The following is a 24,173-nucleotide window of genomic DNA, read 5'->3' as shown; positions in this document are numbered from 1 at the left end:
TGAATGCGTAACTGTCCCAGCACTTTTCCTTTTTTAAAAGCCCATTAAAGCATTTATTTATTTTTATTTCATTGTTTATTTTATTTTACTTAGTATTTGTTCTTTTTTTCTTTCTTGCTCTTCTACTTTTTTCCCTATACACAGTTCAGTTGCTGTCGCGATCCCTCTTTTCACTGCTTTTTGTTTCTGTGCAAGTGACAAATCTGTGGAGTGCTTTTATTTTGACATGTCAAGGAAATGTGACCCAGAAGTAGGCGTGAGATTAGCTAGATGCTAGGTTCATCCAGGTCGCAGATCCCCCTCCTCTTCTTGTCCTGTATGACTGAAGATTCAAAGCCACTGTATACATAGCCGCTTTTAGGAATATAATTTGGTAAGTGTTCTCTTAATATATAGTTGTGTGTTTACATTTCAGTGGCTTCACGTAAACCGTAACTGTTTTTATATTGGAGCTTTCTGAGCCTGGTCAGTTAGCGAGCTTTGAAGCTTATGTTAAGTTTAGAGAAAGTTTAGCCAGCAAGATAGCTAGCTTGCTAGGTAGGTGTTTAGCCAGAGTTAGCGGTACAATGGACAGGTTTTTTCCTTTCCTCCCTTGAGCTGACAACGTTTATGAACCAAGTGTGGAAGAGCATTCACCGCACCTTATGCATCTGAGTAATTTAAGTTAGCACTAAGTAGTCAGCCTATCTTTCGATTCTGCATATTTTCTTGTTCAGCTGGTTGTGGCTTGCTACGTATGCTATACATGATAAATGAGATCATCGAATTTGCTCAGCTAGTAGCAAAGTTTCCCCTAGCTAGCTAGCATAAATATATAGACTTGGCAAACACCAGTGTTTAGGATACTTTAACGTTAACTTAAGGTGGATACAAATTGGAGTTAGTCTTTTTGGAGAAGTTGTGCAACTTGACTTTAGGTTGCTAAACTTACTATAAGGTATCATGATAGCAAGGTAGCGAATAGCCTTAACACATTGAATGAGGAATTTGAATTGTTTGAGCGCCGGTCTGTAACAACTCGGCGCTTTAATGCAAACATTGTCTCATTTAAAATCGAATATGGAAAACATCTTCAAGGCAATGACTGAACAAGTTTGAACTAAGATACCTTGTAAGCGCACGTATGCTTGTGCTAGGTATAACGTTCTAAGACAAATTGGTTGTGTGCTCGCTCCTGCTGTAAACAGCTTGCTGGCAACGTTAACGTTATTCCCACAGTTGAGGACTTTTCTTTACACATTACATTGGCAATTTCGCTTTGGCTTGAGCTAGCTAGATGACGTTCCAAGACAAATTGGATGTGCTCGCTCTTGATGTAAACACAGCTTGCTAGCAACGTTACTCCCACCATTTTCTTTATTCATTGCCTTTGGCAATTTGAGTTGTTTTCTTTCCAGAGGATGGGAAGTGGATAGCACAGCTCATTTGTTGTATGGTTGTGAGTGCAGTAACTCACCTGTAACGTCTTGTTATTTTCCCTACAGTACTTGCATTAGGTATGGTGACAGAGAATTATGTGTAGTAATAACTAGATGTTCTGTGTGGAGATATTTTGTGTTGTGTGCTTCATTTCTAGGCATAACTATTTAAATGTGTAGAATTCATGTAAAAGGTATGGTGCAAATAAAAAGAACATGTTATGCTCTCAGTCTTTCTAAATCACAGGATGTATTTCTGTTTGTCTGCAGTGCCATTCCCGATCTTGTACTTTGAACTCTTCCTCCGTTCTTTTCACCCTCTCCTCCACCTGTCACTGCATCTCTTGCCTCTGCACATTTCTCACTCTTCTTCGATTTTCCTCTCCTTTCTCCTCATTTCCTCGTTTTCTGTCTCTCTTGTTCTCTGTCTCTTCACTCACTCGCTCTCTGTGGTCATGTGTGACAACGGGGATCACGAGGATAAACCCCCCGCCCCTCCAGTGAGGATGAGTAGCACCAGTTTTGGCAGCAGCGGGAAAGACCACACACTCTCAGCCAATCACAGCTCCAAGCCCCTGCCCTCTGTGCCAGAGGAGAGGAAACGCAACAAGATCATCTCCATCTTCTCCAGCGGGGAGAAAGGTGACCTCCCTACTTTTCACCCTGTCCACCTGCTGTCACACCTTGTAAATACATTTTCTGTGGGAGACAGAAGATCTAGGGTTGTATTTGCAATTGTTTTGTAAACCCTAGAGTAATTTGTCAGTGTGATTTCCTCAGATGAGGGTTTCATAGATTATCCTTGCAGAAAATGGTTACATCTATTTTACTTGGGTGATTTTCAGTGGGCAGAAGAAAAGACCGAGACAAGGAGCGGCCTGAGATTTCTCCACCGTCTGATTTTGAACACACAATCCATGTCGGTTTTGATGCAGTCACAGGAGAGTTTACAGTGAGTATGAGTTCTCTTCGTCTATGAAAGGGTAGTTGACAGATGCAAACTGAGATGTACCACCACTAACCACTTGCTTGTTATAAATGGTCTCCCTGCTTGTTGTCCATAGGGTATGCCAGAGCAGTGGGCGCGGCTCCTGCAGACATCCAATATCACCAAGTCTGAGCAGAAGAAGAATCCTCAAGCTGTACTCGATGTTCTGAAGTTCTACGATTCTACAGGCAACGGCCGCCAGAAGTACCTCAGTTTCTCATCAGGTGTGTTTTTTTATGTGTATCTATCTGTCTGCTATGGATATAGTTGGAGTCTTCATAGTATCATAGGTGGAATCAATAATCAACAGTAGTCTTACAGGGAGGCTACACCAGGCGTGTAACTAAAGCGTTCCATTTGCGGAGTGTCTGCTGCAACAATTAGCTTCCACTGTAATCAATGGAACTGGCTACACCAGACGTGATCGATGCTGTGTTAAAGTGAACCTACTATTTTTCCTGACCTCTTTACAAACTGAGTAGCTGAGATACTTCAGTCTGTCTGGCTTCCAATAAATGGCAATGGCAATGATTCTACAAGACAGTTCTACACGATTCTACAGGTCCAATTGAGCTGGCTGCAAATCTCCATGGCAGAGCCTTTGAATGTCCTGTGCTTAAAAAGAATGCGGTATCTTGTTGTGGTCATTGAGGTTCATCTGTCTGTGTCCTGTATTGAATGTGTCCACAGAAAAAGATGGTTATCCCCCAGGCCCACAATCTGTAAGTACTAGGCTTGGAACTATTGCAGCATCTTTATTTTTTATGTGATGATGACTGTAGTAGGGGATTTGTCCCATCAAAAGTCTGTCTGAGCATTTGTCTTCCCCCATGTTTTGTTCTAAAATATCCCACAGCCTGTCAAGAAAGGCACAGAACCTTCATCAACAAACACCAAAGACATTGATAACGGTGGTGATGACGATGAAGATGATGATGAGGCACCTCCACCTATTGTCGCACCCCGCCCTGAACACACCAAGAGTGTGAGTATTGTCTCCCTCACATTTCTGCTCTCTAGCAATCCTCTGGATCTTTTTTCATTAGCTTCAAGGTTAACTGCATACACTCTGTGTACATATTACTTCATTCTTTAATCATTGTCCTATACCTTACAGGTATATACGCGACCCTCCATGATTGATCCCCTGCCCCCGCCTGTGACTGCTCCAGACGGGGACTCGGCCTCCAAGGCAGCTGACCGACAGAAGAAGAAGGGCAAGATGACGGATGAAGAGATTATGGACAAACTGAGTATGACTGGTATCCACTTAACTTTAACATTATGTGCCACTGTCCCCCAAAACATCACGATGATTCCTTTTTGTTTTATTAATCTGCTCAGGAACCATAGTTAGTATTGGAGATCCCAAGAAGAAGTATACACGTTACGAAAAGATTGGGCAAGGGTAAGTGTGAATGTATTTGTGAATGTATGCATGTGCAGAAATGTAAATTTGTATTAGTATGAAAGCAGATTTACACAGATTCAGTGAGAGTTGCTGTCTTTTGTCCCCCTCAGAGCTTCAGGAACAGTGTACACTGCAATAGATGTTGCAACTGGACAGGAGGTAAGGGACTACGGCTGCTCGATTATGCAAAAAATCATTATCAAAAGTATTTTGTTCAATATTTAGATCACGATTATTAAACACGATTACTTAGTGATTTTGGAACTATCATCCATTTTCAGAACTGAAAATGATGTTGAGCAGTGGTTCTCAAAAGGGGGTATGGGAGGGGGAACAAACACTTCACACATCGCACTTGCAAAATGTAATAACATTTCTAGTGGGGGGCGTGGCCACAGACCTTGCTCTTGCAAAAGACATGAGACATAAATTAGCCTACCCTTGTACCAACAGTAACTGACACCACTGTCTTCAGCCTGGCTAATAAAAAAAACCTAAAATGTATCATTTGATCATGAAATCTACGTGACCGTTCCTTCAACCACTGTAGCAGACATTCGCAGGTAGGACATCAGGCTACCATTTGATTGCTGTATAGGTTCATAGGTTGCAGATAGTTTCGGTTGCAGGTGCATTCTTTAGGTTTAACAGCCGCCTTTATGGGCTCACGTTTGCATTCTTCACATAACACACAAGAGTGCATTAGGCTACATTTTAACCAGCCATTTTAAAAGCTATTTTCCTGTTGTTCCTATCTTGCAAACTCTTACTACAGTAAAGACTCATAATCGTTTTTCATCTTATTTCTCCCCCCTACTCCACGACACCGTTTTTGTAAAACATCAAAAGTTAATTTATCTCTAGTTTTTGAGCTAATTATTGTTGCCATTTACAACACTTGTTTATGGTCTTAGCAATGCTGTTGAGGTGCAATCACCCGTAGCTCACTGCTTTGTTCCTAGCACATCCTTACAACTAAGCACAACACAGACACCATAGGCACTGGCTATCACAGCTAAGTTTAACTTACGAGGAAAGACATTTTGAAATGTCTTTTTAAATAAAGAAACCTTCATAAATACAGTATAATGAGTGATTTCCTCTCAATGTGAGCTTCACATAATCTGGGGGAAAAAGTTAGGATTGACCTGTCCCATAACAGCTGACAACCATCATCTTAGTTTCGGAACTATAGGCTATGATTAATCCATATGCACAGGAATACACATCAATGTGTAGATTGTGTGGCCATGTGAGGCATGAATAGATTTTAGATCACCTTTTTCTGTCTGAAGACGATTGAGTCCTGAATGTCCTGCTCATTGTCTTCTCTGTGATCTCAAGGTGGCCATTAAACAGATTAACCTCCAGAAACAGCCCAAAAAGGAGCTCATCATCAATGAGATCCTGGTGATGAAGGAGCTGAAAAACCCGAACATTGTCAACTTCGTAGACAGGTAAAACCATTGTTAGATGCTTGTTAGATGATTGTTAGTTGATCTCACCTATGGGAAGAATACATGTATGATCGTGTCCGTAGCCTTTGCTACTCCTACATCTTTTATTAACTATTAAATTAGAGTTCAGTTATAGATCACAATCAACAGTTAAACGTTGGTTGGGGTTGTGAGTTGTAATTGTTTTTCTTAACCTTTTGTTTATTGATTTGTCTTCCTATATTTGCCTTATAGCTTTTTGGTAGGCGAGGAGCTCTTTGTAGTGATGGAGTATCTGGCCGGTGGATCTCTCACAGATGTTGTGACCGAGACGTGTATGGATGAGGCTCAGATTGCAGCTGTTTGTCGAGAGGTGATGTAGCAGCCTGATTTATAGACAACTTTTCATGTTATATAATCACAGTAACCATGACTTGAATTGCTAAGTTTTATTTCAGTTTGATTAGTTTGATGAAGTTCATCATGTGATTCTATACTGTATAATATAACCTACATTGTTTTTCATATATTATATTCATTGTTCCGCCATATAGAATTGCAAAGTATTGCAACAGTAAGATTAAGATCTTTGTTGAACCTTTGATGATGTCTCATTAACTGATTGGTGCACCAGTTTTTTCTATAGACATTACAATGATTTATTTCTTCTCTCTCTCTTTTCACTCTATTTTGCTAGTGTTTACAAGCATTGGAGTTCCTGCATGCCAACCAGGTCATCCATCGAGACATCAAAAGTGACAACGTCCTATTGGGCATGGACGGCTCGGTTAAACTCAGTGAGTAAAAATGAGTGAAAACATACACTGATAAAATTGAGAGATGATCATCAGTAGGTCCCTTCACTGGTGTCTGTTTTGGCAATGAAATAAGACTTTGGCTACATCCACACTATTCCTTTTCTGTTTTCTAAAACCTGTTCTCCATCCTCACGCAAGTTTGCAATTTGCGAATCTTGTCCGCACGGGACACCTAGACGGTAGAGAATGGCAGATCACATGACCATTCGCACAAACCACATGATCATTCGTGCAATTCAGTTTAACAAAGAATTAGTTAAGCCTGTATTTCCATGTTGCATTCACCACTGGCAGGCTAGTAGTGCCTTGCTAGCTCGTTACTTTGTCAGCAAGGTTAAACAAATAACTGACCTAAACACAATCAATGGAATTGCATTTGTTTCAGTGACTTGTGTGTTGTGTGCACATTTTGATTGATATCATTGATGTATCGTAGATGTCAAAACTTGTTAAAAAGTAGTCCCTTCCAACTTAACTTAAACACATGGCAGTGTTTTTCATTGACAGTTGTGATAACATGTTATTGAAATCATGAGATTGTAAGCGTTCTAAACCGTCTGTATTCCTTTTGTCGTTTTTATTCATCCTTACACAACTTTTCTCTGGCCCTGACATTCACCATGTCATTCACTAGCTCTTACTATGTTTGTTTTCCTTAGTGCCTGGCTTCTTCAGCACTGTCACATGGTATAACCTTGCGTCGTCATTTCAAAAGGAAGAAAGTAGCCTTGGAAAGAATACTTGTGTTGAAGTATTAGTTGATGAATCTTTTTCTTAATGGTCATTAAATCCTGCAGAATTTCTGTATTAAAAATGCCGTAAGAGTGGTAGTAGTAGTAAAATCATCTGACTATAATCAGACTAACTAGATGCGACTCAAATATGACCGCCGCCCAGTTCTGCATATTATCTCCGCAAAAATAAATCACTCTTGTATCGTGTGTGTGTGTGTGTGTGTGTGTGTGTGTGTGTGTGTGCGCGCGCTTGACTGTATAAGTATAAGTGTGTGTGCTTGTGTGTTTCTGTGTATGTGTCTGCGTGCACGCGCTTGTGTGCATGCTTGTGTGTTTCTGTGTGTGCGAGCGCGCTTGTGTGCATGCCTGTGTGTGTGCTTGTGTGTTTCTGTGGATGTGTGTGTATCTTTATGTGTGTGGATGTGTTTTATATGTGTGCATGGTTATGTGTGTGTTTGTGTGCGTCTTCCAAAAAAATATGGCCCTCCTAGGCCCTACGGTTCTCGACATATTCACAGAAAACTGTGTCCGCCCTACCCACATTTCGGCGTGTCTGGTGTGGTGAGGGGGCGACGGATCAAATGATTCCATGTCATCTTTGTGGGGCTACATGCCGACCAAGTTTCGGTCTGTCAGTGTCCCGGCAATCGTTAACACAAAATTACTGAAGAAAAAAAAAGTAAAAATCCGGAAGAAAAAAAATTCTGACCAAACCTTGCTTGCGCGGCAGTCATAATAATAGTTGACTTTTATGATTTTATAATTGTCTAATGATCTATTTTCCTCTCCTGTCTCTGTCTTTCACTTTCAGCCGATTTTGGGTTCTGTGCCCAGATTACTCCAGAGCAGAGCAAGCGCAGCACCATGGTGGGAACCCCTTACTGGATGGCGCCTGAGGTCGTGACCCGGAAGGCTTATGGGCCCAAGGTGGACATCTGGTCCCTGGGCATCATGGCCATAGAGATGGTGGAAGGCGAGCCACCGTACCTCAATGAGAACCCACTAAGGGTCTGTACAGAACTCTCTACTTTCCTATAATCAATTCAGATCTGTAATCACCAACCTTCCTATGTCAAATTGTACCTGTTTTATGTAAATGTTATTTTATTATTATTATTATTATTATTATCATTTTATTATTAATATTTTCTGTATTTTTATTTTTCCCTTCCTCCTTCATAACGTTATGTAGGTTCTTATTAATTGTTTTATTTTGTTTTATTTACCACAATTATTATACTATATCTCTTGTTATTTCATTGTTACTGTAATCTCGGCTTCACTGAAAATGAGGACTACCCTCAGTGAATCTCCGAAGGTCCCACCTTTTGAAGGTTTTAGAATATTTTACTAGTATAGATTTTAAAAAACATATTTAAGTTTCTGTAACACACAGTGCTCTGGCCATTAAATAGCCTTAGTTGCGAAAATGGCCTTAAATTAAATAAACAAACAAACAAACAATGAATCTCCGAGAATAAATAAAGTTTGAATGAATAAATGCATGTATTCACAGTGGGGGAGGGGGGGTTAACAGAAGCCTGCTCCCAGTCTCTCTGTCGGTGTCCTCATTTCTGATCTGCTTCTCCTCTCTGTTTATTTGTTTCTGTCTGTCACTGCCCCTCTTGCGCTCTTTCGCACCCTCTCAGGCACTCTATTTAATTGCCACAAATGGCACCCCGGAGCTTCAGAGTCCAGAGAAGCTGTCGCCGGTTTTCCGTGACTTCCTGAGCCGTTGTCTGGAGATGGACGTGGAGAAACGAGGAGGAGGAAAAGAGCTGTTGCAGGTGAGGTTGCCAGTCACCTGGTGAGATACCAGTCACCTTATGGTATTGGATTTGGGATGTCTCACCTGGATATGATTAGGCTGATTCAGTACATTTTGCAGATATTTGGTACTGTATGTTTGAGTGTCTTGTGATTTTATTTTCTGCCATATTAAAAAGCACAGTCTCATCACAATGAATCAAAATAGAATGAGAAGAAGGATATGTTGCTATTACTCTTTATTATACGGCTCTTCACAATGCAAGTAGAACCCTCTATTGAAGGCAAAAGTGAAGGCAGACGGTTGATCAGCTGTGTTCTAAAGAACATTTCATTCAAGTTCAGCGTGTGTTGCGAACTATTTGTTTTTCAGCAAAAGCCACAACAAAACAGTAACAAATAAATGTAGAGACATATCGTGGAGTTTATTTTTTCGTTTTGGCAAGTAGCTGTATAATAAGCGGGATAATTCAGGGCAATCTGTCTAGGGCTTTGTTGGGCAGCCCAGACAGGACCCCATTGCAGTAGTCCAGACGGGAGGTGACCAATGCATGAATGAGAGTTTCGGTGAGTGACGGCCGGAGTCTTGAAATGTTACGGAGGGGAAAGAAGGTAGATTTGGTGATGCTCTGGATGTGGAAACTGAATGAGAGTGTGGAGTCCATAATGACGCCCAGGTTCCGCACTTTGGGAGATGGGGAGGTGGGACAGCCGTCGATGACCAGGGTGAGGTCTCCAACCTTCCTGAGCAGTGGTGCTGGGGCCACCACCATGAGCTCTGTCTTGTTGGTGTTGAGTTTCAGAAGGTTGTTGGTCATCCAGGTTTTGATATCATGCAGACAGTTGTTGAGTTGTATTGGTGGGAGTTGTGAGGAGGGCTTGGTGCTGACATACAGTTGGGTGTCGTCTGCATAGCAGTGGAAACTGAGTCCATGGTTGCGGATGATCTGACCGAGGGGGAGCAAGTAGATGGTAAAGAGGAGGGGGCCAAGGACAGATCCCTGGGGGACGCCATGGTTAACTGTTGCAGTTAACTATATAGTTTAAAAGTTGAATGTAGATAGTGTAATGGATGTTGATAGACAGAAAGTTGAATGGATGTTGCTAGGCAGATTGTTTAATGGATGTTGATGGATAGTTTAATGGGTGGATGAGTGAATGGTTTGAAGAGGATGAATGGATAGAAAGTTGGATGGAATGTGCCTTATATCCTTGTAGAATGGAGAGACACAGAGAGCTGGCCTAGTTAAGCAGAAAGCAGTTGATACAGGTGCAATCAGTTTAACTGGCCCTTTGATGGGTCCTAGTTGAGCAGCTGGAAGTTGATACAGGTGCAAATCAAGTTAATTAGTCCATTGTGATGTCATAGTGCTAATGTAAAGTCTATGGGGAAAAATAAGCTTGTTTTTTGTTAATATCTCAAAAAGTATAAAGTTTACAAAAGTGAAAAATACATTCCTCAAGTGTCCTTTTCAAGACCTACGTTACAAAGTTTGAACGAAGTTTCTACGTTAAACGGTTGAAGCTGAATTAGACGCAGAAATTTGGTGGGAAGAAGAAGAAGACTTCGGATAACAGAACAGTGCATTTTCATGCACTGTAATTAACTTGATTTGCACCTGTATCAACTTCCAGCTGCTCACTACTAGGACCCATCAAAGGGCCAGTTAAACTGATTGTCCATGACTGATGACCATTGTGTTTTGTGCAGGATATAAATAAATGTTAACAACCTACCCCCCTCTTTTTCTACTGCAGCACCCCTTCCTGAAGCTGGCCAAGCCTCTATCTAGCCTCACGCCACTTATCTTAGCAGCCAAGGATGCCATGAAGAACAACCGCTAACCTTTCAGATGAGCGGGTCCCTTAATCATCCTGAGCTGAGTGTTCCTGACGTGATGTCAGAAGCCCCTTCTCCTTGTGCCCCCTACACTTTCTTTTGCTGACGTGCCATCAAGCAGCCAAGCCCTTGAAGCCACGCTGTCTCCAAGACCAAAAACGTAAGCCCCAATCTACAGGGGTTGGAACTCTGGTGGCCTTATGGACTCTTTATTTAGTTTTTTGTTTGTTTGTTTATTATTATTTTTTGTCTTACCCAGGGGTTATGAACTCTTCCCCGACACCAACTGAGATGGTATTTTCCCCCTGCATTTTTAAACTATACAGAAAAAACGATGTGTTCCATAATATTGATGACTCAATTTCATGTGACCGATCAAAAACAAACAAAATCTATCTCTTGTCGCAGGTAACTTTTTTTTTTGTTTTGTATGAATCATGTCTCCATGTTGTATAGATCCATGTGTCTTTCATTTCAAAATATGACGTAAAAAAGACAACATTCAAGTGTGGGTCCAGAAACATATCTTGATTTCTCCACTCCATGCGAAGAACATTGTGTTCGATTTTTTTTTCCATAATTTCAAAAAGAAGTAGCGTTTATGACACTCCCTTGTTGCCACGTCAGTTTTGAATCTCACCAGCCTCCTTCAGAGGATGGCGTGCACCTTATTTGCCGATGCCAACAGTAGCTTGTGAGTGGTAGGGTTGTCACTTGTGCCTTGTGTACTTGTTCCTACACAAACTAAGTATTGTGAACCCGTACAGGATGGAGTCCTTCTTATGGCCGTTTCTTCATTTGACTAGAACCTGGGAAGATAAACTTTCATAAGGTAAAATTTGTTATGTATATTACGAACTTCAAAAAAGGAAACGGTAGTATACAAATTAGGACTTTTAGACAAGCTGTCATTTAATATGTATGTTTATATGTATAAACACTATTTTTGTTTTTAATAACTAACATTATAAATAGATCTGTTGTAAGTCTTGGTCAGGCCTGTTTTGGTGCCTTGAATCTGACTTTATTCCCATGTCAAAAATTGTAACTGTGAAAATAAAAAATAGTGTTTCTTGTCAAATTCACGAAGTCCTTTGTTGTTTCATTGTTTCGGTTAATCTTTTTAATACATTTGTAAGTTGTGATTGGTTTCACCAAGGTCAAGGTAATTAATGGTGAATTTTTGGTGTATGGTGCAGATGTGTGTGAGGATATGCAAGAACAACAAACTGAATGATTGCACTCGATGTTGGGCAATATAATTAAACTACAGAGGTTGAGAATTTTCATGGGTGTGTGATTTATAGCTGTATGCAGGTGGGAAATGCGATTTATGCAGTGTATTTCTCAACCTTATCGATTGGATGTCTTTGAAATGGAAGGTAGAATTTGATTGTCGTGGAAAACTAAAGGAATGGATTGAACAAGCACGTGTGAATTAAGCCAAATTAATTGACTGCATAGAAGAAAGACTGCTCCTTTGCTTTTTGCTAAACATCGTCTTTAAAAAGACTTAAGGTAACAATACATAACCACCATATCCCATTGCTCATCTGACTTCCTTTATTACACATTACTGCAAAGCACTCCAGATTGATTATTACAAGTTAAGAACAAAATTATTCATACCCCTGACAAATATTGATTTAATTTGATTTTGTTTTGTTTGAATTTTAGTTGATTTTCTCTTTATCAATATGCTTGTTCTGACTGAAGGGTCAAATGCCAAAAGGTTGTTAGACAATGTGGTAGAAACATGGAATCAGAAAAAGAAGCATTTTCACCTAGTGACGTAGTTCGTCATCACTGTTGTCGCAGAGACCAGGAAGATGGACTTCGGAGGCAGGCGCCCACCCCCACCTCAGACTGACTAAGACACTAAAATATTGATATTGTTCTCTATTAACCATTTCTTGCCTTGTTTGGCTGTATGTTTTGGAGCATTGAGTGGTTTAATGGTTCAATGTGGCCTATTGGGGCAGGTCTCTTGGCACACTGCCTGATCTTTTCCTCCAGAATCTTAATTTAGCCCCTTGTTTTAGTGTTACCATTTGATAATGTCACCAGGTGCCCCCTTTTGAAAAACATCCCAAAAGAATAATTTTCTCACCCCGACACTTGAAATGGACATGGTGTCATTGGGATTTAATGCTTTTTTTTATGCCAATCTCAAACCATGTCCTTAGGTAAAAAAAAAATCCAGCAAAAGCTAAATTCTTTGTCCATGTGTGCGCTTATAAAGGTTAAGCTGAGTCGTGCATGTTTGTAGAAGAGTGATCCATGATCAGCATCTATGATGACCAAGTGGTCCATTTAGGGATGGGGTGAAACTTTCAACCACCAAAACACCATACCTAAAGTGGAGAATAGCTATAGAAATGTCAGACAATGGGACCTGGTGACCTCCTCAAAGTAAATGGTAACACTAAAACAAGGGGCTAAATGAAGAAATTTGGAAGAAAAGATCAGGCAGTGTATAGTATATATATATATATATATATATATATATATATATATATATAGGCCAGTGATAACAGATGAGGGAAATCTTAGGCTTTTTCACTGGAAAACACTGAAAACACATCCTAGATGTTTTTTGGACGTGTATTTTAGGCTTAATTAATACGTGGTTGTACCTTGAAGGCCACCAGAGGGGAAAAAAGGGCAAGTTACGTTAATAACGTAGCTAACATGTGCAACTTGACAAGCAGGCAGGCGCCACCTGATGATGAGGTCTGCCATTCCGGGCACATGGTTTCCCAGCAGATCAACTTTAATGCAAAGGTAGGCTATTTGCTATTTGTCTGAATACTGCAAAGATACAACTTAACTGAGGTGAACCGATGTAAGCGAAATTATTCGAAATATATCGAATGTCGTGTGTTTAGTTCACGAGGCCTTAGTGGAAAACGTGGCGAACAAGATGGCACCAAATGTCTTTTCTGTCTCCGCCTGAGAGTAAGTTGTTTAGGCTGTTAACATTAACATTTGGGTGTCGTCAACATTTTGTGAGTTAGATTTTTACCATGTATGAATTGAAATGTAGGCTAGGCTATAACATAGGTGGTCTGGAGGGGATCCTTGAGCAACATGCGCGTTCGAAAGGGCCTATGTGTGCCAGGCCAAAATAGCCTAAATGTCATAATGCTCCCGAAAAGATAATGCATAAATAGGGCTAAATGCATAGGTAATCGAACGGTTTTCATATCGACTATTAATATTCTTTACATTGTATGGGATTTCGGTGAGGATGGGAGAGTGGACGATCGCTTCAACATGTAACCGTTGGTTGGCCTTTTGGCCTCATGTCCGCCATTGCTAGGCTGTGGAAGGCCTTCGGATGCGTCGGTCATCGGAGGTATTGATCCGTTTTTTTTGCAATGTTTTCCAAGTTTCTGTTTGATAATGATTTGTAAGTTGCAAAATGTTGGTTGGGCAGATGTGCGTTTGGTCTGAATTAGGATGTTATCCCAGGTAGCCACTGGACGCTGTTACGGAACAGGGCCGCAACCGCAATACGATAGAGCAGGGGTCTCAAACTCCCGGCCCGCGACCTATGTCAAAATAATAATGTAATCCGGCCCTTGAGGGTATTTTTAATTGCGACAAACAACGATACTGATTAAAATAGATGATAGATTCAAGTACGGTGACACATCTCCTTTGTACTCTCCTCCACTAATTGCTAGACATCCAGAGCTTGATTCAAACCAAAATCGCTGCACAAAGTTTTCAGGAAATACTTGTATTACACGCGAGAAACACGAAGACGTGCATTTGTAATGACACGGAAGCGATGTAATAGTTTTGCACAAATTGAAGCAGACATAGCAGGCCTACACCAAATGTTGAAAAACGTTCACGTGTGATGAAGTCTTGGGTAGGCTATGTTATTCACCTATTCTGATTCTGAAGGAGAATATCCTGTTGGAGATTATGATCGATTGTCTATTGACAGTGATGGTCACAGTGTGAATGGAGGTGCGTCTTTTCGTGTATACCACGGTGTCCACTAAGCATACCATGCTTATTTCGACCCTCTGCCCAACATAGCTTGGAGGTTGCAGTGGTAATCGTGATGATAGTGTCCGTAATGGACGTGGTACAGACAGCAGGGGTTGTAGAAATAGGGCTCTGAAGAACTACAAAGTCACCCGCGATAAAGGAACTGATTTGACCAGGACACTTTATTGTAGGCCTTGTGGTTATAGGCTAGTAATAGTTTACTATTGTTGGTAGGGTTGGGTATCGTTTGGGTTTTATCCGATACCGGTGCTAAATCAATACTTTTAAAACGGTGCGGTGCCGTAAAGGTGCCTGAACCGGTACTTTGTATTTAAATTAAAATGGTCTAAAGCAGGAATTGCTTTTTTTATTGATAAGACACATTTGAAGAGGAAATTTAACTGTTATTCAATTTACTATCAATATCTCATTGCTCCTACGCATAATAGCCTACATTTAAAGGTTAAAACAGCTTGCCATGGATGCACACACAATGGTAAGCTCTGCTTTCAAGTTTACCCAGTGTAGGCGGTTTGCCATAAGGTATGTTAAACCCGCTTGCCATATAGAACTGCCAGGTCATGGACAACGGCATTTGCAAGCAAGCTAATCTGACAGCGACTCTTTCTGAATTATTTTCCAATTAATTTAGTGTGTTCACAAATGGTTCAAGAAATTTCATGTCTTCCCCCATAACACGCAAAAGTTTTGAACATGTTAGGCTACATGTCGGTGTTGAAATGTTTAGATTCCCAGTGCTAGGCATTTTAACAGCAACTATGGCTATGCGCTATACCAGTCAGCTGAGTTTAATTAGCGATAAAGTACGGAGGGTTCTGTAGCCTCTGACAGCTCAGTGACATCGGGTATGTAACCTACATATTTATGATTTAACTTTTAACATGATCTTCATATTCATTGTGATGCTATATGGACCTCATGCATATGAACGATTAATATCATGCCATTATGTTGTTTAGAACACACCGTGAAATAAAATTTTCATCTTACAACTTTGCTGATAACATTTCAAATAAATGCCAGCTAGCGCATTAGCAAAGATATTGTGTAACGTATACTGTTGATGTTGTTTCATAGCCTTTTGCTTGTGTGTAGTTAGGCCCACTGCTAGATTTTGACAGGAGCTCGTGATATCGCTTTAAAGCTACTTGGGCTCCCGCAAGCTGTCAAACACTGTCCACTCGCCTATAGTGGTGACCCCTCTGGTTTATACATCCAGTGTTTATGTTAGCTAACTGTATCTGGATGTGTTGCTATCAGAGCAAGAGTTAGAGATGGCGCATGACATGCAGTGATGCCTCGTCAAAAAAAAAAAAAAAAAAAAAACGAGATTTAAGCACCGAAATGAGGCACCGAAATCCATGTTGTTATTCGATGCAGTTACTACCGTTTGCGTCAGCACCGGTGCCATATTAGAACCGTGTTTCGGTGCCCAACCCTAATTGTTGGTATACATCTTAGGTGTTTTCCTGTTAATTTGTTATGTAATTTTGTGTTTGAAAATACAGTATTTTTTTGTATTATTCTTTAACACTGATGTGGCCCTCCAACGAGATGACATTGGCAGAAGTGGCCCCCGGCTCATTTGAGTTTGAGACCCCTGTGATAAAGGCTACAGGTTTCAGTTGGAGCAATGCATATAGGATAGCTGAAATAAATCGTTTTAATGATTAAAACGCTACTAAACCAACGTGAAGTCAATAAACATAGAATTAATGACCACGAATTCATAGGTTTAATGATTTAAAAAAAAAGAACAACGTGAACAAAGTCAACAATTGAACACCAAATTAATGACCACGAATTCATAGTTGTAGCCTAATGATAAAAAAATGCACAGGCTATTAAAACAACGTGAACAAACAAAACTTATTAGTGCACTTATAGGCCAGTCAATCTAGCCCAAAGACAAAAAAATTGCAACAGAAATGCCTCATAGTTTTTATTGGTCCTAATACCCTCCTGAATCATATACTAAAAGTCTTCCGCCAAAGATGGAGTGGAACATATATTTTTTTTAGATTAAAGGCCAAAGTTGTGCCCAATACTCTCGGTAATAGGGGAAAAATTAAATTAATAGTTATCACTATAAAACTTCTCCAGTTGATTAGTGACATCAAACCAACGAAAAAATGTATTACAAGTTTATATGTTTATATATGCAAATTAGGCATTTATTCATAAAATGTACCATCATTTGCATATACAAAACACACAATCTAAAGATTGGATGAAGCCAGATTAAACATGTATTGTTTCATTATGTTGAGACAATACAGAAAGACAAAATTAAAGAAGGGACTGCGGCTATGTTTCTCCATCATCCCATACATTAGCAAATACTATTTGGAGTCAGATGTTTTGGTATAAAATGTAGAAAATATCAGGCTATTGAAAATATATCAACATAACTACTCCCTAATCAAACACAACATATAGATAGGAAGAAATCTGTAATGAATAGATTATTTAGGTGTTACCGACGTGGATATTTCTCCTCCACAGTGTACAGAAACCTGATTTTGAGAAAACACCCTTTAAAGATTACAGTGAAAGGGAATACATACATTTCAGCGGAAACCACTATTAACAGACAAGTCATTGATATTGAAATCTGTTAATAGACAATGCATACCCAAAACCACAGCTCAAGAGACGGATGTAGAAGAAAAAGGCCAGTAGGCACTTTAATACAAAACAGGAGGTACAGTAGGCCATAACTCTGTGGCAACAACAAAAAAAGTTCAATCAATGTTCTCATCCAAGTTTGCCGACATATTTGCACATACGCAATATACACGCATATTGGGGCAGCCGTGGCCTACTGGTTAGCGCTTTGGACTTGTAACCGGTGGGTTGCTGGTTCGAACCCCGACCAGTAGCTGAAGTGCCCTTGAGCAAGGCACCTAACCCCTCACTGCTCCCCGAGCACCGCTGTAGCAGGCAGCTCACTGTGTCAGGATTAGTGTGTGCTTCACCTCACTGTGTGTTCACTGTGTGCTGAGTGTGTTTCACTAATTCACAGATTGGGATAAATGCAGAGACCAAATTTCCCTCACGGGATCAAAAGAGTATATATACTATACTACTAGATAGATAGATAGATACTTTCAATTCAAGAATACTTTACTTTACTATACTACTTGTATGAAATTAAGGGGCATAGGATCTCCGCTTACAACCAACTATCCCTGCTTGCTGCTCTTTCTTATTTTGCGCTATTCTTTTGGGATTTGTGAACTTCTTCCGGCACTCTGCATGAACGACTTGGCCAGGGACTACAGTTATGTCAGCATTGCATTGTTGAATGGCTCTGGCTCTGTGGATACCTTCACATCCCCTCTGAGTTAATTTGACTGTCAGTGCTTCATCAGACGTTTCGTTCCCACAAAACACACACTCAGCCATCTCATCCTAGAAAAAATATGACTCATCTCATCCTAGAAAAAACAAACTCATGCTTTGCTTCCAATCTTTTGGATATTTTCATTTGTGAATTACATTAGGGTACGGTGTTCATTTTAGGACATCCTCAGACTCAGGTGTCAGAAGAACATCGGTCATCTTCAGACAAAACTGCCTCAGCTTCAGAAAAACTTCTGTCATCTTCAGACAAAACTGCCTCAGCGTAAGAAAAACCTCTGTCATCCTCAGATAAAACTGCTTCAAACCAAACTGCCTCAGAAAAAGTGGAGTCAGGTCTCAGAAAAAAACGCTGTCAGAAAAAAGTGGAGTCAGGTCTCAGAAAATCAGGTCTCAGAAAAAACGCTGTCAGAAAAAGTGGAGTCAGGTCTCAGAAAATCAGGTCTCAGAAAAAACGCTGTCAGAAAAAACGACTGAGTCAGACGAAAAAGTCTCAAATGAAAAGTTATTGTGGGGACAGAAGAAGACGACGGATACAGAACGGTGAGTTTAATATTATGCTTAATACGTTTTTGTGCGGTGAGTTTAATATTATGCTTATCGTATTCTGTCACTGGCAGGGTAGGAATTTCCGCGGCGGCGGCGGCGTGGTAACCCCCCTTCGTTGGCCGTGAAGCCCTTTGAAAATCATAGGTTTACAGGCCACGGTGGCCTTGGTGCCCCCTTCTTTCAATATTCTGCTTTGTGTCCTACTAATAGCGATTTTTATTTAGCCTGCGGCCTGTCAAAATAATCTTAGCATTCACAGCGCCAAATTAATTTAGTCTTTTACGCAGTGGAGAAAGTGACATCGCCAAAAAAGTCGTCCAAATTCACCCATTCTTCTCCAGTTGAACTACTTTCGCTGAAGTAGCCTATTCATCACACAGACATCACAAGTGATGTCACATGAAAAACTTTTTCAGCTTTTAAACAATGTTAGCCGATAATTGCTGTGTTGAGCGGTTCGCTGAAAAAAGTAAATAATATAATTCATTCTACTGAAGGTTTTGCGTCCATGATCTCCCTACCCATTCATCTCGGTGGAATACTTTACGAACCCTTCTTTTAACACATGACAAACCACATATCAGAATAAACAGCAGACCTTACGGAACATAAAGGTGTAAAGCAGTCCCCTGTACAGTTAGCCGTTCCAGAGCAATCCAGTTTTGAATTTGCAGTAAATTTCGACATGCATTGATGTCTCCAAATTTGGGCTTTAAGTTTTACAATGTGTTTAAATTGTTCCACATGATTTCATAACGGGCCAAATACAAAATAAATGTTACAAATATCGCCTAGATATTGGTAAATCAGAGGACTGACTGACTAAGAGTTTATGAAAGTAGCCTGATCACAAAATGCTAAGCATGCATCTAGGCTATTTGAGTTTCTTAAAGATGAGCTGTGCTTAAATTTAAATTGTTCAATACATGATTTCATAGCAGGCCAAATATAAAATAAATGTTATATATAGCCTAGATATCTGTTTTTATTAGATGATCAGATGATTTACAGTTATATGTAATATGTCATGTTTCATGTTTTTGTAATGTTTCATACAATGATGCAGGTCTACTGCAGTGAATAGGCTAAATACAACTTTAATCATTTTTATAGCCTTGAGATTTTATGTTTATATATGCAAATTAGGCATTTATTCATAAAATTAGTTAACTTTGGCCTTGGTGCCCATGTGGCCTTTGTGCCCCCCACCAAATATGCCCAACTGAAGGCCAAGTGGCCTTTCCCCCAGAATGGTGAAATTCCAAGCCTGGTCACTGGCATGTTATATTTGGTGCTTGGTTAGATGTAGAAATTATAAGTAAAGGTAGAAAGTGATCCAGTGGTATACACATTGTAGGAAATCCATGGATGTAACTTAGCTAACCTCACTTCGCTAGTAACATTAGCAGCTGCTGTAAGGCACATACCGGAGTAAGCTATGTACTACATACAGCTAAATTATTTGTTTTTCGTAGGATTACGGTACATTCAATGAGCTAGGGAAAAGTGGGTTAAACATTTTTCCACCACGAAAGTCCAGAACGACACCTGGACCATTATTTCTTACTTTTGCTAACCGTTTCCCAGTTGTACACTACCTACCAGTAAGAAACCTGCATCATTATCATCACATCATTATTCCCAAACCCCCATAAAGACAAATGTGCTATGTCATGATGTAATACCATATAATACCATTATGATAATACATGAAATAGCAGGTACCAACAACAAGGCACATTTCTCTAAATAAGTTAAGATAACATCTCATATCAAATGAATTCAACAACGCTGCAGTTATTGTCCCCTGGGGATTACATTTCAAGTACCTGTCTATCTTTATGTCTGTCTATTATTGTTGTGCAATGACAATGACAACTGCTAACGTTTTATAATGGTATTATATGGTATTACATCATGGCATAGCACATTTGTCTTTATTTAATACTTAATACTTTTCTGAGACCTGATTTTCTGAGACCTGACTCCACTTTTTCTGACAGCGTTTTTTCTGAGACCTGACTCCACTTTTTCTGACAGCGTTTTTTCTGAGACCTGATTTTCTGAGACCTGACTCCACTTTTTCTGACAGCGTTTTTTCTGAGACCTGACTCCTTAGAGATGTTTTTCTGAGGCAGTTTGGTTTGAAGCAGTTTTATCTGAGGATGACAGAGGTTTTTCTTACGCTGAGGCAGTTTTGTCTGAAGATGACAGAAGTTTTTCTGAAGCTGAGGCAGTTTTGTCTGAAAATGACAGATGTTTTTCTGGTCTGACACCTGATGCAGTTTTTGTCTGAAGATGACAGAGGTTTTCTGGCTGAGGCAGATTTTTCTGACGCTGAGGCAATTTTGTCTGAAGATAACCGATGTTTTTCTGAGTCTGACACCTGAGTCTGAGGATGTCCTAAAATGAACACCGTATTAGGGACTGAATATCAGCTAACAGGAGTAAAGATGCTGAAAGTTGAACCTGTCAGCCTATAGTCAACCAAACAGAAGCCTAGTTGATAATGTTTGATAGAAATAAAGAAATGTCTAACATACCTTTTGTTTCAAGTTTCAACAACAAAGCTTCCAATGTCAAACTCCCATCAGATCAGGAATTATAGCCGTGTGTGTGTGTGTGTGTGTGTGTGTGTGTGTGTGTGTGTTTTGGCTAAAAACCTTTTATACCAAAAACATGACGAACATATTTTTTGATGACTCAAAAAATAGTATTTTCTAATGTATGGGATGATATAGAAACATAGCCACAGTTCCTTCTTTATTTTTTTCTTTTAGCTAATGTGTCAAGAATGAAACAATACAATTTTCAGATTGTGTGGTTTTATGGTAGCCTGGTAAACCAGACCCTGGAATCTTTCAGATTAAAGGTCTGGCCACGAGTAATGAAAATCGCCCAATTCGAGGGGCGGCACCAAGCATGCATTTGAAACTCTCACTGCACGCAGTTGGATAACGCTACGACCAATCACAACAATTCATCAGATCAGTGTCAGTCATCAGTGTAGCTCGCCTTTGTCCCGCCTACACCGATTTGATTGGTCCCTCTCACTCGAGAGATAGAAGAAATTTGGATCATTGCTCGTGGCCAGAGTATCTTGCGGGCACAATTCAAATTGTGCTCTCGCGAGAACTCTGGATTTCCAGGGTAGTTTTATGGTACATTTTATGAATAAATGCCTAATTTGCATATATAAACATAAAATCTCAAAAACTTGTAATACATTTTATCTTTGGTATGATGTCACTAATCAACTGGGGAAGTTTCATATCGATAGCTATTAATTAATTTTTTTTCCCAATTACTTAGAGTGTTGGGCACAACTTTGGCCTTTTAATCTAAAAAAAAAATATATGTTCCACTCCATCTTTGGCGGAAGACTTTTAGTATATGATTCAGGAGGGTATTAGGACCAATAAAAACTATGAGGCATTCTGTTGCAAATATTTTGTCTTTTTGGGCTAGATTGACTGGCCTATTAACAAAATCCGGTGTATTGCGTTGTAGACCAGGATCGGCTTCACTCGGTGGGTGATCTTGCTGCTGCTGTGGCTGCTGTTGCTGCTGCTGCTGACGTGCCAGTCTCTCCTGGCGCCCTCCTCTATCTGCTGAAAGGTCAAACCACCGTATGGCATACCTCCACATTTCTGCCTCCGTCGACTTTGCAGTCAATGTGCATTTGCGCACTACAGCTGGTGGGAAAACACAGATGTCATTACAGATTAGGTTGAATGAGAAATTTGGATCAGTTCTAGGCCTACATGACGACAAAATAGGCAGGCATATATTGCATTTGCTCAACATGAAGATTGGCCCATCCTTTTAATTAGGCCTAGGCCTACTTCTATAACGGTTTGTGCATTAGTTGATGGAATGCTGTAGCCTAATTATAATAGCCTAATAATAAAAAAATGAATAAACAGAAGGCATTATTGTTGTTGTATGCTGTTTTTTATGAAGACGTCAAAACTGGAAGAATTGAATCAATGAAAAGGTACGGAATATGTTGTTTATCCTCGTAGGCCTACTTCCCAGTAAAAGTAGACTACTTCATTCATCTCCCCACTAGGGTTAGATGGGAGTTCCCATAGAGCTCCCATAGAGAGAGGTCTGGCTCCCATGAAAGCAGAAAACTCAAATATCTGTGGGGGTCTCTGAAAATACAGCAGCATGATATTTTAATTACACATAAAGCCTGATAACAGGCAGGTTGTGACCCGAGTTTTAGGCAATGTATAGTTTACATTGATGGCACTAACTTTCAACTGACCCGAACTGTCGGCAGTCTCGGAATTCGCGCACGTCAAATAGCCTATATTATACAGAACATGGTTTGAATTGCCATAGGATAGTGCCCGGTCCCCTTAGCTCTGGCCATGGCCCGCCTCATTGCATTAGCAGAGGGCTGTAAGGATCGTCAAGGTTTTTCTTCTGCTAACCAGGCGGTTAGAGATCTACATAAGCTGCAGGTTGTGGCATCAGTGACAGTGACACTGTTAGATGATGGCTAGCTGGCAGCATACAATTAAAGCGAGTGTTTAAATGGTCGGTCAAGGTGTAAAATTAAGCTCACAATGTTGCATGTCATTTTCATGAATGTGTGCCTGCAATTCTCAGCGCTATAACGGCATAAAGCTAAGACTACCTTTTGAAATTCAGCATATTAGCGCAAATATATGCCATGATATTAAAAAGTGGATTCGGTTATCCTATAATTAGGTCTATTCTGTGCAACACTCATATTTGTATATGCTATCAAACGGCTAACACCGACTCCTGTGGTGCGCAAATAACAGCCTTAACTTGCTGCCTACAAAGCATACAGCATTTCACTTCCACATTTAAGTTATAGACAGTAAATTAGAATAAACACATAGAATAAACACTGATTTTAAACACTGATAATATTGCTCAGATTAATGACAATGGATTTATCTCATGCTCTAGATAGAACAAAATATATATGCAGACAGGTAACCATGTTGCTTTGAAAAAGTTTATTCCACGAAGTTCTTCACACAGTTTGAGAAAAGTATTTTGGATGTGGTCCACATCAGGTAACCTCTGTCAAAACAGTGTGGCTCAAATCCGTTTTGCAGATATGGGCCAGAGCAGTTTTTAGCCCTTTTTTAAATACAATCGGCTCAGACATGTATCACAGATTCGGGCCACACCAGTGTAGCCTATGTGAAATGTGAAAACAGTATCGGCTCAGATTCAGATTGCAGATCTGGACCAAATCAGTGTCGGACACAGCTAATGTCTTTCGGTTACCTATCGGAAAAGTGATCTGGGCCAGATCTGTAAAACGATATAAATACTGAACTGATGGCAGTAAGAATGTTTAAGCTGAAACCTCTATCTGGCACGGATCTGGTTCACAATCAGAAAATGCCTCTGAGCTAGAAATGGAGACAAGGGGCTTAAAACGGATCCAGGCCAAATGTAAAGGCTATCTGGGATAGGTCAGCTTTGTGGTTATTTTTTACTTAATAAAAATTAAACAACATGTAGGTAAACCCAATATTGCTTGTCACTGAAGATGGATGCTGTGTTGTCAACTGGTATTAATTTCATTGTTTCTTTATGTTGAAAAGCTTCCCTTTCCAGAACTTTCAGAAAGTGCCTGCTGGAGTTGGTGACGAGAGATTTTGCTGACACCTCAAGGGCGCCATCTGCTGTAAGAACTGCACCATGCATATATATATATATATATATTTATAATAGATGAATTGTCATTACTTATTATCTGAATTAAAATAATTTTGACTGAGTAAGATTAAATATTTGTTAAAAAATCTTAAAAGAAAAAGTTTTGGC

At 40.0% G+C, this 24,173-nt stretch overlaps 1 protein-coding gene across 3 annotated transcripts; it reads left to right on the top strand.

The window, feature by feature from the left end:
- Positions 1-264: 264 nt before the first annotated feature.
- Positions 265-11,493, top strand: pak2b (p21 protein (Cdc42/Rac)-activated kinase 2b). Of its 3 annotated transcripts, none has more exons than XM_048253097.1 (15): positions 265-373; positions 1,920-2,060; positions 2,264-2,370; positions 2,483-2,630; positions 3,097-3,128; positions 3,263-3,391; positions 3,524-3,659; positions 3,751-3,814; positions 3,928-3,976; positions 5,162-5,274; positions 5,509-5,626; positions 5,951-6,050; positions 7,617-7,813; positions 8,455-8,592; positions 10,331-11,493. In XM_048253097.1, exons 2-15 carry the CDS (start codon positions 1,925-1,927, stop codon positions 10,415-10,417), a joined length of 1,554 nt encoding a protein of 517 aa, XP_048109054.1. In that variant the 5' UTR covers positions 265-373; positions 1,920-1,924; the 3' UTR covers positions 10,418-11,493. The 3 variants fall into 3 exon arrangements, with proteins under 3 accessions (XP_048109054.1, XP_048109053.1, XP_048109052.1); XM_048253096.1 differs by having other exon boundaries at positions 1,689-2,060; XM_048253095.1 differs by lacking the exon at positions 265-373 and having other exon boundaries at positions 394-2,060.
- Positions 11,494-24,173: the final 12,680 nt, after the last annotated feature.

The sequence above is a fragment of the Alosa alosa genome, chromosome 9 (genome assembly GCF_017589495.1).
Source record: "Alosa alosa isolate M-15738 ecotype Scorff River chromosome 9, AALO_Geno_1.1, whole genome shotgun sequence".
Taxonomy (NCBI): Eukaryota; Metazoa; Chordata; class Actinopteri; order Clupeiformes; family Clupeidae; genus Alosa; species Alosa alosa.
This window is presented reverse-complemented; position numbering and strand designations above follow the sequence as displayed.

Excerpts from the sequence above, each read along its gene's own strand:
- pak2b (XM_048253095.1), top strand. The coding sequence starts at position 1,640 with ATGCTCTCAGTCTTTCTAAATCACAGGATGTATTTCTGTTTGTCTGCA. Across the intron at positions 2,061-2,263 it reads CTTCTCCAGCGGGGAGAAAG|TGGGCAGAAGAAAAGACCGA; the intron begins GTGACCTCCCTA and ends GGTGATTTTCAG. Across the intron at positions 5,275-5,508 it reads ATTGTCAACTTCGTAGACAG|CTTTTTGGTAGGCGAGGAGC; the intron begins GTAAAACCATTG and ends TTTGCCTTATAG.